This window comes from Alligator mississippiensis, chromosome 2 (assembly GCF_030867095.1).
Source record: "Alligator mississippiensis isolate rAllMis1 chromosome 2, rAllMis1, whole genome shotgun sequence".
NCBI classification, from domain to species: domain Eukaryota; kingdom Metazoa; phylum Chordata; order Crocodylia; family Alligatoridae; genus Alligator; species Alligator mississippiensis.
In genome coordinates, this window is record NC_081825.1 from 224,237,676 (window position 1) to 224,253,503 (window position 15,828).

The 15,828-nt window shown below is 44.0% G+C and overlaps 1 protein-coding gene across 3 annotated transcripts in view; it reads left to right on the forward strand.

The window, feature by feature from the left end:
• HSD17B12 (hydroxysteroid 17-beta dehydrogenase 12) overlaps window positions 1-15,828 on the forward strand; it is a 160,285-nt gene that overhangs the window by 67,345 nt on the left and 77,112 nt on the right. For all 3 annotated transcript variants that reach the window (XM_019476896.2, XM_059722765.1, XM_014602109.3), the window contains 2 exons: window positions 2,767-2,813; window positions 3,040-3,115. In XM_019476896.2, the coding sequence (XP_019332441.1) occupies window positions 2,767-2,813; window positions 3,040-3,115 (123 nt within the window). The remainder of the gene's footprint in view (window positions 1-2,766; window positions 2,814-3,039; window positions 3,116-15,828) is intronic.

Genomic DNA, 15,828 nt, shown 5'->3' on the forward strand with positions numbered 1-15,828 from the left:
GGAAGAACTTGGTTCCCCCATTCCTCAGAAGATGCTGCTACATGCTTGATGGGGAATAAACTTGAGGGGTACACTGACTTGACCTGGGAGCTGCTTTCTTTTTTTTCTTCGGAACATTTGAGGAAGAAAAGGAGCAGAATGGCCCACAAACTGCTCTTTCATGACTTTCTATTAAGGAGAAAGCAGAAGAGTCTCTGAACTTACCTTTTCCATCTGTAGGGAAAATGAGGACAATGTAGCGCCCCCCCTTCCCAGTCCCCCTGGTTTAAAAAAACAAACAAACAAAAATACCATCACTCCTATTCTACCACTTGGTGGGGGGTGGGGAGGATGAAAAAAAAGACATGCCCAGCTTTGGGGCTGGGAGGTAGTTATAATTTATCTTGGGGCCTGAGGACAGCCCAGAATATATCAACAGAAATGTAGGAATAAGAGCTACATCTTTATTTTGGCTTTAAACCTGCATGACGGACAGAAATGAGTATGCAGGGAAATTCCTTTTAGTGGACTCGTGTAAAGGGGATGTAGCTCTTTGTAGCACTTGTAACTACAAACCAACTCTGTATACATTTCCTTCCTGTATTTCCAGGTGGTACATCAAAGCCTCTAACCGTAGATCTACTGAGAGATTTTAAATTTGCGTTCTGGTGGGTCAACTAGCTTTTTGAAGCCAGGGGCTCTTAGCTGAGAGGAGCCTCTGAAGGGTTGGGAAAATTGTTCCTGTTGTATGCCTCATCTGAAGTCCCCAGTCTTCTCTGCCTGTTCTATTGAGTGACAGCTACTCTTGTTGGTTTTTAAGATTTCTGTTTAAAGAACAAAAAACTTGAAAGTCATGTAAACATTCCTAGTAAGAAAAAACAAGTAAAGAATAATTTGTACTGTACATAAAATCATTGAGTTCAACATTTCTCTGAAAAATACTTAAATGACAGGTAGGAAGTCTTAGTTCCTGTCTTGAGGAGCATATGGTTTAAATTAGTCTTATAGGTTTAATCAAGGAGCACACAATGTGGGAAGACCAAGCAATAATGACTTTTAAACAGAAACTTTTAAAATGGAGAACTTGCTAGCCTAGATTGAAAAGGTTGAGGAAGTGAGGTTATGAAGATGGTGAGGGAAAGATGCAACATGTTGACTCTTTTTTCAGCAAAGTGGGGGTGGTTCTTTCAGATGTCTCTGTGGTGAGGCAGTCACCTTAAATGCATCAAACTAAACATCCAAGTCTGGTCAGCTTAGAAGATGATCAAACTACATTATCATGTTAGGATAGGTTTTCCCTTTTGCTTTATTCTTTTTTGTTTAGAATATTTTGTTGGGGAAATGAATTGTGTGATAATGTATAATATGGGACTTAAGATCAGTAATGAAATAGGAGCACGTTAGTTCTTGAGCAAAGAGGACAGTGTCCCTTTGCAGAACTACAATCCCATCTAGCTAAATGGATCACACCTTTTATACGTGGCTGGTTGCAAGTTAGTGGGCTCTTGTGCACATATTGTTCTAAAGAAACTGGAATGAGCACTTGAAACCGGCTCCCAATTCACTCATTAGTCAAACATCAGCAGCCCTGTTGATGGTACATAACTGCCATAAGTGAACTTCAGGGGAGATGATGGCTTCTGTTTTGAGTATCACTAGCAAGACTTGTAATAGGATGCTTCAAAAGAAAATTTGTAGCTGCCCAGTCATGATGTTCAGCAATTCCTAAGAACTAGCTGTGCAAGATTTATGGAATAAAGGCTGATTAGGGAATTAGGCTAAGACTCCCAGTCCAGTTTGTTTAATACAGTAATCTTTCGGGGCCCAGGTACTAAGACTGTACTTTGCCATAGAGTTGAACAATGGTGGGAGGGGAAAAAAGCAGCTGCTCTTATGTGAATTTTAAAGGTAAAATTTCATTATCTAGATCAGGGACTCCCAAACAATGACATTCATATCCCTGGGGGTACACAAGACATCTTGGGGCATCTGCAGGAGAATTGTATAATGGCAGATTTAATTTTCATAATTGGCATTTAAGGGGTTAAAAATAAAACCTATGCTGGTATGAAAGGGGGTATGTAATGAGAGAGTTTGAGGGAGGGAGGTGGGGGCAGTCATCTAAGGAGATAAGGGGTTGGGGTGGGGGCAGACACCAGGGGTAGGCAGGTAGAAGGCAAGTGGTGGGGGGGGCAAGGTACAGGGGCCAATACCCACTCCTCACAACAGTGGAGTGGAATGTGAATTTTTGATGACCTTCAATTTTACATATAGTAAATTGCAATGGTTTATAGTTGACATGTATAGAACCTAATTATTGGAGGTGGGTGTATATCGCCTTGGATTCAGGTAAATATGGTAAATGGGAGAGCTAATCTAGTTCATAAAGAGATCATTAGGCAGCAGTATAATGATAGCTGCTGTTTGGTGCCAAAGAATTGCTAAAAGGGCACTGTAGAGCACAACACAGAAATAAGTATTAAATTTGTACAGGCATTCAGTCAAACTCTTGATCCATTTTTTTCCCCCCCCCAAACTCTCTCTAACCAGCTGGCTCCAAGCTCTTATTTCTCATACTTCCGAAGTTTCTTGTGCAGACACGAGAAAAACAGATGCTTCTAATTCTTTTATTAAAAAACCTTTAGAAAAACAAGAGTCATACATTACATGTGGGGAATTGATTTGAAGGGCTGCTTTGTCAGAAGTTCATTACTAGCCTACTAATGACCACACCATTGTTGGATGTTGTCAAGGTAGCTAATGGGTTTTTTCTTCTTCTTTTTTTAGTGGTCACAGGTGCCACAGATGGAATTGGAAAAGCCTATGCAGAAGAGGTAAGGTTTTTTTTTTTTTTTCCTTTAAAATTACACTTGAGTACAGATACAGACAAATACAGATTATATCCACACAAGTGCACTAGCATAATGCCATCCTAGTAGTATTAGTTTTTCTGACTTCCTGTTCCTGGTGGATATATCCTGTATTATGTTTCATGGTAACTTTTTAGTGACCTGGAATGTAGTTGTGATTTGGTTGACTTTGTATCTCTTTGTTTTGCAGTTAGCAAGGTGTGGAATGAAAATAGCTCTTATCAGCAGATCTCAAGAAAAACTAGATCAGGTTGCCAGTCAAATAAGTAAGTATTTAACTACCTTTTTTGACTGACTAAATTTTTATTTCGAGATGAACGTAGCACAGCTAAAACGCAAATGATCTTGGGCTCGCTAATTCTACATGAATACAATTTTGTAAGTGTTTAATGGCAATTTTATCATTTTACATTTTTCAGACAAATTGTAATTTTGGTCTTGCCTCAAGTGTCGTTCGTTCGTTCGTTCGGTTAACTCTCCTCCTCCCCCCCCCCCCCCCCAACCCTGTAACTGACCGTATTTTCAGAGTTACTGGGGGGGGGGGGTGAAAGTGGGTGTTAATTCCAGAATGAGGTGTTATAAAACTGTTTTTCTTTCTCCCAGAATTTTTAGAGAGATTACCTGAGTGATATATATTTTGTTAATTTTTTTTAAAATTTATTTATATCTTTTAAGGATCTGACCACTACTGCACTCTTTTCCATGTGAAAAGAACTAAGATTCTAGTGTCCCATCTTTCCTCTGTAGTTCACCTAATTGCTCTGAAACTCAGTAGAAAACTATGCATCTGATTTCATTGGTAGTTTCTTATTACTTCAGTGGTTTTAACTTGTAAACCTTTTAAGTCCAGTGATCCATGTGGGGCCAGTAGAATTCCACAAGATGGAATCCTTTGTTTCCTGTGTGCTTTTCTTTAAGTGTAGAAAATTATATGGTGTTTGATTAAAGTTGTTAAACTTGTGAGATAAAATTTAAGTTTTAAAAGTGACAGAATAAAGACTGATGCAGCCTTAATTTGTTCTTTGTCTTTTATGCATTCCTATAGCTTTTAATTGCACAATTTTTAGAGTCTTTTTCATGATATTCCTTCCTCTATTCTTACACAAGTTGGATAGTCCTTATTGAGTTAAATGGGGTTATTTTATCCATCTCTGCCAATCTCCTGCCTTGTTTCCAACAGAAGTTGGAAAGTAAACCAGGTAAACTGCAGAAAGATCAGTTCTTGGTTAAGGCATAACATGATAGTGGGAACAAACATTACAGGCATACCCACCCTTTGAAATTCTAAAAATGGCCAAAGCACTCTAAAATTGGCCTTGTTGTCATGAGTTATGACTTAAGGCATCACATTTTGAAGCGCCTTTGTTGTGTATGAACTCTGGAGTGTGGTGGGACTTGTGGGTTTCCCAGTCTCCCAGTTCCAAGGTGCTCCAGTAGAGGAGCAGTTGGGGCCTATATGTCTGTCTATGTGGAAATTATCCTTTTCTTTTTTTAATGCTTCATAGCCTGTGTCCTAAATCTCTCCACCTTAAAGGCATAGTATCTATAGCTGTCTATGCCAGAGGGGTTAGTGTAATAGTGGGTAAGTTGCAAGAACCAGACTAGGTCCTAGCTTGTCCATGCAGATTACATTTTTTACATGCACTTGGGATGCATGTACAAGATCAGAACTTGTTTTGAATAATAGGCCCTATTGGTACTGAATCGGCTTTTAAATGGCTTCTTGCTCCCCTGAGCTCAAGTCCTGGAATGAGAGTTTTAACCTGTATATTGTGTTCTTGGCTACAGCGTTCTGGTCTTACAGCCTCCTCAAGTCTTGTGCAAATCTGGCCTGGAAAAGACTAACCTGGCTGGCAGCTGCCCAGGAAACCAGGCAACATGTAGCTGCACAGTTGCCTGTCCCCTTCACAGCACTTATAGATTCATAGATGTTAGGGTCGGAAGGGACCTCAATAGATCATCAAGTCCGACCCCCTGCATAAGCAGGAAAGAGTGCTGGGTCTAGATGACCCCAGCTAGATACTCGTCTAACCTCCTCTTGAAGACCCCCAGGGTAGGGGAGAGCACCACCTCCCTTGGGAGCCCATTCCAGACCTTGGCCACTCGAACTGTGAAGAAGTTCTTCCTAATGTCCAGTCTAAATCTGCTCTCTGCTAGCTTGTGGCCATTGTTTCTTGTAACCCCCGGGGGCGCCTTGGTGAATAAATCCTCACCAATTCCCTTCTGTGCCCCCGTGATGAACTTATAGGCAGCCACAAAGTCGCCTCTCAACCTTCTCTTGCGGAGGCTGAAAAGGTCCAGTTTCTCTAGTCTCTCCTCGTAGGGCTTGGTCTGCAGGCCCTTTGACCATACGAGTTGCCCTTCGCTGTACCCTCTCCAGGTTATCCGCATCCTTCTTGAAGTGTGGCGCCCAGAATTGCACGCAGTACTCCAATTACTACACTTATTCTTGCTAAAGTGGGAATGGGGTACTGCATTGAGAGTACAAATCTGTGTTGCATCCTTCTAGGCAGTTGGCTTAATCTACAGTCATCCTTGCTAGATTAGCAGCTACATCCTTCTCAAAAGCCCTTCACAGCTGCACTACCTTTTCTAGGATGCAGTGGCAGCTCCTTCTGGCTGCTGCTACCATTGGGCCTAGCCCCATGGTATTGACAGGGCCCCCCACACACACAATCCCAACCCCGGCCCAGCCCATGCCTGCTCCAGACTCAGCTTGGTGGAGTGGACCAGCTGGAACCTGCACTCGCATCCCTGACCCCAGCCTGCCCTGTACCTGCTCCAGACTCGCTTGCCCACACTGAGCAGTGGGCAGCCAGGCAGAAGCTGTTGCTTGGTGCAAGGGAAAAGCAGCCCCACCCCTTTGCTGCAGCTTGGTCCTTGCTGCAGCTGCCCTGAGCCCATGCCTGGGCTACCCTGTGGCTACTCTCTGCTGTTCTGCTGGGTGGCTTTGAAGTGGCAGTGGTGGTGGCAGAGAGGAGTTGTGTGGCAGCCTGGGCACAAGTTCTGGGCTGCTACAGCAAGAAGGGCCCAGTAGCAGCAAGGGAGAGCGGCTGCTCTTCCCTCAGGCCAAGCAGCAGCTTCTGCTTGGTGTGGGTGGGTAGTCTGGAGCAGGTGTGGGATGGGTTCTGGCTAGTCTGCCCTTGCCAGTGTGAGTCTGGAGCAGGTGTGGGGAAGGCCAAGGGCCATGCACTATTGGCAGTGGCAGGGAGGAACTGCAGGGTTCATGGGGTGTGGGCTCTTGTGGGGGAAAGAGGTGTGGAGGGGGGTGCTGTCCAGCCTGTGGCAGCTCCCCAGAACTGCCTGTGTGGCCAGTGGACCCAAATAACTCCCTACTATTGCCCTAGGCTAGGTAAAAGCTAACTCCTTAGGAAGAAGCCCAAGAAAGTTGGATATCATCTTCAACACTGTTCAGATTAGAGTAGTAAAATGGTCTATCGCTACGTCCTGAAAACAAATTTCTGGGGAACAGAACTTCCAATATTAGGAAGCAGATCCTTAAAGATCAGCTGGAGAAGCTTGAAAAGCCATATTACATTGGACTAGTATATGGTTTAAGTGGCACTCGGTGTACTTGATCCTGCATAACAGTCTGACTGTCGTGACTATGAGGGGTCTTTCTGTCTGCGAGCACTGGGAGTTCCACGTGCTGTCCAGATAAAGATCAAGGATTGTTCATTAAGAATAGCAAGGTTTTTCAGCAATGGTATGGATAATGGCCACTCTAACCTTTTTAAGATACGAGTCTCATTGAGGACTTGGGCTTGTGTCCCAGCTCCAAAGAAGAAATTCCTAAAATTCCTTCTTGCCCTCGGAGACAGCCGTTTAAGTACTGCCCACAGCAAAAGTCCTTGAAACCCTGAGGAAGGAGGAATATGGGAGACCCTCTCTTGGCTACCTACAACCCTGGTGTTTCAGGAATATATCAGTTTGACATAAGAGTCTGGCTGTTTCTTTTGCCAGCAGATTGTAGTCAGAAATCTTTATGCAGAGGTAATTTCTTGATTTATTGATCACATAATCATCAGCTGGAGGCCACCTTACATATTTCCTTTGGGTGCGGGGGGGTGGGGACTGAGACAGAAATGCAAAGCTTTCTTGCCTATTTGGGGGTTTAACATAAAACATGCTCATGACAGCCATGGTAATAGACTACATCACCAGGCCAAAAGAGACCCAACTCTTCTCCTGTCAGAAAGTGGTGACAGTTGTGTTTTGTTATCATGTGACCCCAATAGCTCTACATCTCCCCTTTTCTTCAGAGCACAGTGAGAGACTATTTGGGCAGAAATGTTTAGAAAGCCTCCAGTAGTTCTAAAAGACTTCTCCAGGGTGTCCTTCTGGCATTGAGGGTACTTTCAAGTGAACTTGCTTGCCAGCTTCACAGAAGGCTAATCTAGGCTTCCTATCTGTTTATCTTTTTGATCTTGTAGTCTGCTGTACACCTATCCCAGAAAGGGTTATTCTCAAGTCTTGCACAAAACTTCTGTTTAAAGTCAGAACCCATCTTATCTACATATATATCTATATATAATATATATTCACCTCCCTGCTTTCTTTTTTAAGCTGCACTCAACTAAGATGTCGCAGGTTAGATTTTTTTGTGCTATTTTTTCCAGATAAACCCACTTAGAGAGAACCACGTACATCTTATCTTCAGTAAATGCCACAAAATCAAAGGTATTTTAAGGGACAGCCACATCAAATTCCTGTGAGTATAAGATCTGCTAGGTTTTGGCCAAGAGTTTGTTTGTGTTTTTTCTCCTGGAGAGACATGCTTATTCTACTCCAAGCTCATGTAGTCTTTGTAACCTGCCTGACTAATGTTCCTATATCTTGGAGAGGATGAGTTCAGGTTGGAGTTTAAGCCACAACTTGCTTCTCATTATTTACTGATGTAAAATTCTAAGTAAGATTCAGGCTTTTTTTCCTCAAACAGACCTTTACTTCTCTCCCTTCTTGTCTAAGGGTAACTGGTTGGTTCGTTGATTTGTAAATTTTCATGTGGAATGTGCACAGATTATCACTTGAATCAGTAACAGCTACTTGGTTTACAGTAACTGTGATTCTTAAAGATGTGTTGTTGATGCAGATTCAGTACTCTGGCTTTCATTGCCACTGATAGGAACCCACCAGTAGTATTGCTGTTGGCAGTGGAACTGATTCTGGATTGCCTTCTATCTGAAGGGAGCACAAGGGCATGCCCCCATTTGGTGATGCTACCCACAAACATCTGATCTTGTACCCTCTAGGTGTATACCACTCTGCATGAATCTGTGGATGGTGTATGTCCATGACATACAATTGGTATGATATATGTACTCGTTCCTTTTTCACAGTTAGATTCTAGTAACACACTTTTTCTGGCTAGATATCAGGAGGCACTACTTCACAGTCAGGATCTGGAACCAGCTTCCAGGCGAAGTAGGAGCCAGCACCACCTTGGGGGTCTTTAAAAGGAGGCTTGACAATTACCTAGCTGGGGTCATGTGAGCCCAGTATTCGTTCCTGCCCAGGACAGCGGGTCGGACTAGATGATCTGCTAAGGCCCCTTCCAGCCCTACATCTATGAACCTATGAATGCTAATCTTGAACCACAAGGGGCCTGATCTTGAAGTTCTCTAAACTCAAAACTAACTGCAGTTAATGAGAGTTATATTATGAACATGTAAACTCTTTAAAAAGCCTTGATTGATGTATGAGACCACTACATTTCTTAAGCTGAGTGCCCAAAATTAGTGCACACTTACCATTTTGGACCCAAGATCCTTTGCTTCAATCCCCTATTGTTTAAAATAGGGTGTTATAAAGCTGAGTATGTGGAAATATCAAGGGACTATATATAGTGTTTGACAAATGAGAACTTAATGCAAAATTCATTTAATACAGAATTATGGTATGGGGTAAAATGCATATTGAATGAAGAAGATAAGATAATATTGCATAAATTATTTGGAGATTGTAGCCCATTGTGTACATTGAATGATTCCTTTGGAAAAAGTGATACTGTAAAGGTTTGTTTTTTGTTTAAAGTTAACTTCATTAAAAAAAAACCAAACTATTATGAACCTGGAATGTCACACATCTCTCAACAGGCTTCTTAAATAGATGCATAGTGTAGTATGTATTGAAGTATGAATTATAGTGCCTATTGTGTAGTTAAACATGTCTTAACAAGCTTATGGGATAGGGAGGTAGGAAGAAAATGTCATCTTTATTCACAAAACGTGGATACTTCTGTCACTAGTTAAAAGCAGTGGTTCTCAGCCTTTTTAGACTCCAGGCATATATTCCTGCATAGACTTGAGGCACCTTTCAGAAAATGCTTGCTTAGTTTTAAGTTCGTTTTTGATTTATAGAAAAATAATAGAGTAGTCTATGGATGCAGCTGTGGATTTCTATTTGAAATTGCTGGGTTTATCTTGTGAATCACTTTTATAAACCTAGCAGTACTAACATTGTGTGGCATATGCTGTGACACTCCTGAAAGGATCTCATGACATCCCAGGATGTGGCACCCTGGTTTAGAATTGCTGATCTAAATTGCTGATTGGCGTCTACAGGTTCGGAAATAATACAGCAGGGCAGTGAAGCAGTAATTTAGTAGCAAATGTTCCAGAAGAAACTTTACTTTACGTGGTATGCATTATAGTGTTATGCATACATAGTTACATGCATAGTACCAGATGTGTTGGTCCAAGTTTGACTTTAAAGCAAAAGCTTGAATGACTGCATGTTGCCATTGGGAGCATTGTAAATGGACTTGAGAGGTTACTGAGTTGTGGTGATTCATCTCCTGGGGGTTGAAATACCAAGAAACTAATGAAAACTAGTCAAACAGGCAAAACCATTTTTTGGGAGTTTTGCCTTCAGGGGCATTGTCAAAAGAAGAGTTTGGTATGCGTACACATTTCTAGCTGGTGGCTTCCTTTTGGGCAGGCTGGGGTGAGTGCTGCATGATATTAAATGAGGCAAGAAGAAAGGGGCCATTAGAAGGTAGAGAGTGGTCTAGAGTACAGTACTTCATGGTTCAATTTGTTCTCTCCGTGGATGATAACCATTCTGAGTTTGATTCTTTACAGGTTGCTCTTGGCACTAGATAGACCCAGTTTGAACAACCTCTTATGAGAATTCATTCTGTCTAGCAATGAATTCAAGTTACCAAGGTTTTGTCAACCTGTACTCAAGAAATGGCATGACTGGAACAACAAATGTTTCTTTACTGCTAATACTGAATGTAGCATTGAACAAAAATACCAAATCTTTTTAAGGAGTTTATTCTTCCAGAAAGTAGAATCTTTTGTTTCTTGGCTGCTTTTAATTGCATAATCAAGTTCATTTTTTTTTTTTTTTTTTGTTAATCTTTTGCTTCAGGATTCCAATAAACCATTCTGTACCACAGCCAGTTTTGCCACAACCTAAACTTAATCTTTTGTTTTGATTACTACTTCCACAAGGGTCCTGAACTCATTTTTACATTCTTTATGTAACTGTTAAACAGCAGAAACTTCTTGACCTGGTTCTCAAATGTTCCTTATGGCAGCTAGATCTTGATAGCCCAAGTTTTTTGTTGCAGGGTTTGGATTTGCTGTCTCAAGAGATGATCACCCAAATCGCTAACTTTTTTTGTTTTGTTTTTTTTTACACGAGAAGCAGTAAGGTACTAGTCCATTTCTCTTCCGTTGCAGGAAAAAAAATCTGGGTCCTGCTGCCAGTATCAAGCACTTCACTATTCACTGGACAAGCAGGCTCCTCTCTTAACTCTTTCTGGTTTCTCAAGCAACAGCATTCCTTAAGAGGAGGAAATTTGGCAAACTGTCTTCATCGCAAGGCTTTTGGTGAACTTGCAGACCCATCACATTGCCTTGACCCTAGTTCCTGCTCTTTTTATTTGTCCCTAGGTCATTCCTGAATCCAACTCCTGACCTTAATGTGATCTCTGCTGCTTGGCTTGGGCTTCATGAACCTAGGCTGACTTGCAGCTTCCTGATTCTGGTCCCTTGACATTTTGCTTGTTCTGAAGAAGGCCTATAGTTGGGTAGGAACAAGGAGCTCTTTAACTAGAAATGGAGGATTTAGGAGGATGTTGGTACACTTATTGGTAACAGCTGACTCTGCCTATGAAAGGCCAGTGTGTTCCTAGGATACATCCAGAGAGTTACTTTCAGTAGAAGTAGGGAAGCATCTCTTTCTTCCCCTGTGTACAATTTACTCATCTTCAAAAAGACCAACTCAAACTGACATGGGTACAGGGAGAAGATCTAGGATGCTCAAGGAAGCGATCGGTCTTTCAGTTATTTCCTTGTGTGTTTAGAGCTTTGTCTGTCTGGAAAACCAAGGCTGAAAGAAGATATGACTGTGCTTATAAATGCATCATGGTAAATACGAAGTCAGTAAAAGCTGTTTTAAGCTAAAGGAAAACACTAACACAGGACCAAATAGGTATAATCTGACCATAAATCTAGGCTGGAAATGAAAAGCTTCCTAAATATTGGAGCAGTGGGGTTAATAAACAGCTTTCAGTTAAAGTATTGAGGGTAAAAAAAACAAAAACAACAACAAAAAACCCCAAACGGGGGTTGGGGAGGGGGACCAAACCTATTGCTGCTACTATGGAGTGTGATTTTTTTTTTTTTTATTTTATTTTATTTTATTTTTTTTTTACATAAAATTCCCCTTCTTCCATAAATTTAAGGTCCCACCAAAGGAGGGGACTGCACGATGACAAAAGTTTCTTCCAGTCCGTGCACTACTGTGAAACATGCTAGCATCAATAGCACAATACCGTACTGTTTGACCTGGTGAGATCAACTAGGTTTTGTAAATCTAATGGTGGAAAACTTGTTAATTTGAAGATTTCCAAACTAGATTGGACAAGGCACTCCAAGAGCAGGGGGCAGCAATCTTCCTTCAGCAAATGAAAAACCTTTTTGATTTCAGTGACTTGGATCTCTGGGATTTCACAGGTCTGCTTATGTATGTGGACTTCAGCCTATTGTCAGTATTTAGTGAGTGAAGTCCATGTTATTCCCACCAGCCCTGCCAAGTCGGATCGCTATTTAATAATAAACCTCTCTAGAAGAATCACTTTGATAAATAACATTTGTTTCTCAGGGATAAATTGATGATAAGCAGCACAATTAATCCTAGTTTCTTCTTATCATCTTGCACAGGTATTATCCAAATGTACTATTCTGAATTTTAATAACTTTGTGGAAGAGAAGATACAGATTTTTTTTTTTTTTTTCTTGCATTGGTATCTTTTAAATAAAACATCTCATACATATGATTGAAAACGCATTGAAAGTGCACTGTGAAACACAAAATACAGCTAACATTGGTTTAAAGATTGTGCTTATATTGCATCCTTCTCTAAAGCCTGTGCAACATTCCTGTTGCTTAGGTGGAAGTCCATTGAATTGTATATATGCTATACAATGCACTTACTCACAGATCTACGTGTGACTGGGCAGGCAGCTGCCATTTAGTAAAGCTAAAAATAATATCCCAAAGACTGAGGAAACATTTCTTTTTTTTTTTTTTTTTTTTGACAGGAGTCTAAAGGGACCACCTTACTTCAGAACTTTATGACCAGATTTCAGTAGTTTATTAAAACAGTTGAAATCTGTAGAAATTGGACATTTATAATTAGTCTTTATTTGTCAAACACAAGATGTGGCACAAGAACGCGCATGCATGCACTCGCACCTCCTGCCTGCTCTGGCGCTCTGAGGAAGGCAGAGACTGCCTTATTCCCATGTACCTTGCCCACAGCTCCTACCTACAGCCTGTGCTGCGGTCCCTGGCAGGTGGGGTAGACTCTTTCATGGACAGCAGCGCTGGGCACGTTTGGAGCCCCAGTTTATGCTGCTGCCTTGGCACTGGTAGGCCCTGCACAGCTGAGCTCCCATAGCCTCTGGGGAAAAGCTGCTTTTGCAGATGTGCCTGGTAAAGGGCAATGTCCCTTGCACACAGCTTTATCCCACCCCCATGCAGCCCACCATCTCTGCAGGAGCCCTGGTACTCTGGCCCTTGCTGTGAATGTGGCATTGCCATGGCAGTGACAGGAGCCAATAATTAGGGGTGCACCAGTGTGGAGCCTGTGTCTAGCTCCGCTTGGCCTATCGGGGTGTTGCCCCTCCCCTCAACTCGCCTGCCATGACTTGGATGTAATCAATTACCTTTAGAGGGGTCTACAGTGGAGAACTTTATCCTGGGTGGGGCCTCCTAATAGACGGTGTTACTCACGGTTGAGTGACGCGGTGGTCCACAGGGCTCTGCCTCCCCTACACCCTGTCCACACGCCAACCGCTGGGTGATGCATTCCAGATGTTTCCAGGCCCTGTATGACGGCCTCAGACCGGGTCCCCGGTTCCCGGTCGTTCTCCCTCCTGCTGGGAGTGATCCCTCCTTCCTCCTTTCTTACAGAAAATACTCCTCCAAATCAGGAGGAGCTGGTGGGTGCTCCCCATGGTTCCAGCTCCCTCCTGGAGCCTCTGCTGTCTCCCCTCTCCTACAGGCAGCAGAGCGCTTCCCTGCCTCCTGAGCGTCAGCCACTTTAGGATACTGAGGGAGTGCCTCGGCTTGCACTCTCTGACCGCCTTTCACTCTGCTGTTAGCGAAAGGCGTACAGCTCTTAGATAAGCTGCCTGCTTGAGACCCACAGGCTGGGTCTTCTCTGTTCTGTGCGAGAGCCCGCAGCACGGGCTGCCCGCTCGTACTCTCTCTCCCTGGCTCCCCCTCTCTCCCTGTCCTGCCGGTATTTTTAAACCTTCCCGCCGTGGCTGCTACGGCCGCGGGGATTGGCTCAGCTGTTCGCCGCGCCGGGAACAGCTGTTGCCAGAACCGGCATAATGGCGGTTCGTGCGGCTGCAGCCGTGGATGCAGCTCCTCTTCCCACTGCTCTTCAGCCGGTACGTATGCCCCTCTGGGGGCTTGCTCTCGGGGTCTGGGGTCTGTGGGTCCTCCCATCTCTCCCTCACTAGCCTGTGGGGGCACTTCGCTGCCACAACCAGTAAAGATTTTTTGAGGGGCCAATACCATGGTCAGTTTATTAACTAGCCATGTTGGCTGATGCTAATCTGATTGCCAGTATGCTGCCTGGCAACTTGGAGACCAGCGTCTGGCCAGTAAGTCTGTGGGGGATGGGGAGGGGTGTGAAGGAAGGAAGCAGTATGTGGGGGGGGAAGCCAGTTGAGGCCCCCAAGTGAGGGAGGAATTAGGCATGGAGCAGGCAAGATGGAGCCGCAGGTGGCTCATACAGGGGGTTTGGTTCCCACTGCTGTGCACACCCTGAAGGAGGCATGGGGCTTATGTGTCCCCCTGGATTTGTGTACAGGGCAAGGGCAGGTTGCCTGCAGGCTGGGAGCTGCACTGGCTTCTTCCTAGCAGGGGCTGTGCTCAGGGCTGGGAGGGAGGCTATAGGATGGGCTACAGCCACACCAAAACTTGATGTAGCGCACCTTCCCAGCACTGCCCGCCTTTGCCCTGTGCACAAATCTGAGGGGGGCACATGCCCTGCATGCCTCACCCAGGGGTGTGTGCATGGTGGGAAGCTGCCTTTCTCCCTGTGCCACCTGAATAAGCTGCCCTTGGCTCCGCCCCATGTTTTGCCCTGGCTGGATAGTGCCTGCCCCTGTCCTGCCCCCACAGTGAGGGGAGGATCTGCCACCTCCCGCAGACTAACCAGCCAGATGCTGGTCTCCAGACTGCTGGATTGCATTCCTGGCCACGTGCATGCTGTGGCTGCATGTATGCACGCAGCACTTATCAGTGACATTATTGGCCACATCAGCCAAAAAAAAAAAAGCCAATTTCCGGTAATGTCTATTGTCCTTTTTTATCGATGGTCCGTATTGTATCAGCAATCAGTGCACCTTTATCAGTAACGGCACCTTTGTTGCTGAGCATGGTGCCCTGTGCCCCCTTCCTCTCCCTCTCCCACTGCTCACCATGACCTGTAATCTGCCACAGGCTTGGGCTGGTGGAAGGGTGCAGCAACTGGACTATGCTTGCCAGCGTGCTCTAGGCACATGGCCATGATTATTGGCTACAATGACCAGGAAAAGCCAATTGCTGATAATGTAATTTCTCCTTTTATTGGTGCTGTTCAATACCCAGCTGATATATTGATGCACCCCTAGTTTATGTGCAATGTGTACCCATTTATTCTTGTTACTGCATCATGCTTTAGCTTAAATATGTGTGCATGTATTCACTGCTAATAGTCTGACATCAGACCAACTTGTCCAACTACCTCTCTCCCCTGCTCTAGAATGTTCCTTTTTAAACTCATCTTTCTGGTTATCTGAGTGACTTTTCCTACTGAGTCCACTTTTGAAAGCCCATGAGTGCCACACAGGAAAGACTTTTTCTGAATAGTAGGCGCAAGGGCACTCTGACACTGTTCTTTAGCCAAGACCCGAAAAGATAGAGCTGGCCTCTGTCATGTAGTTTTGTCTCATTACAGGAGCTAAGAGAGAATTTTCTCCACTATTGATGTCCCTTGCTATTTAGTTATTACTAATTATAACAGGCACTAAATTAATTAGTTTAGCTTTTAATTAATTTGTGTCCATTGCCATACCAAATATACATACTTTATAGGTAACTACAGAGCTGTCCCTAGGGGGTACGAATTGGGGGTGACTGCCTTGGGCCCCACACTTCAGGGGGGCCCCAAGGAGTGGGGTGGGGCAGTGGTGGCTTGTCCAGCCACTCGCTTAGCCTGCCCCCCCCCCCTTTGCTGCCAATGACAGCAGCGGCTTCTTTGGGTCTGGGGCCTGTCGGATTGGGGCGGGGCCTCACATGGGCTGATTTGGCCCAGGCCCCACACCCTCCTCAGATCAGCTCTGGGTAGCTAGGTTTCCTTTTTCCTCATTCTTCCCCTTTTTCCATTCCAGGGAGCATATCAGACATGATGCATGCTTGGCTGTCCAGTTTTAAAATGCATCCTTGTGACTTTTGTCTATTCATGATG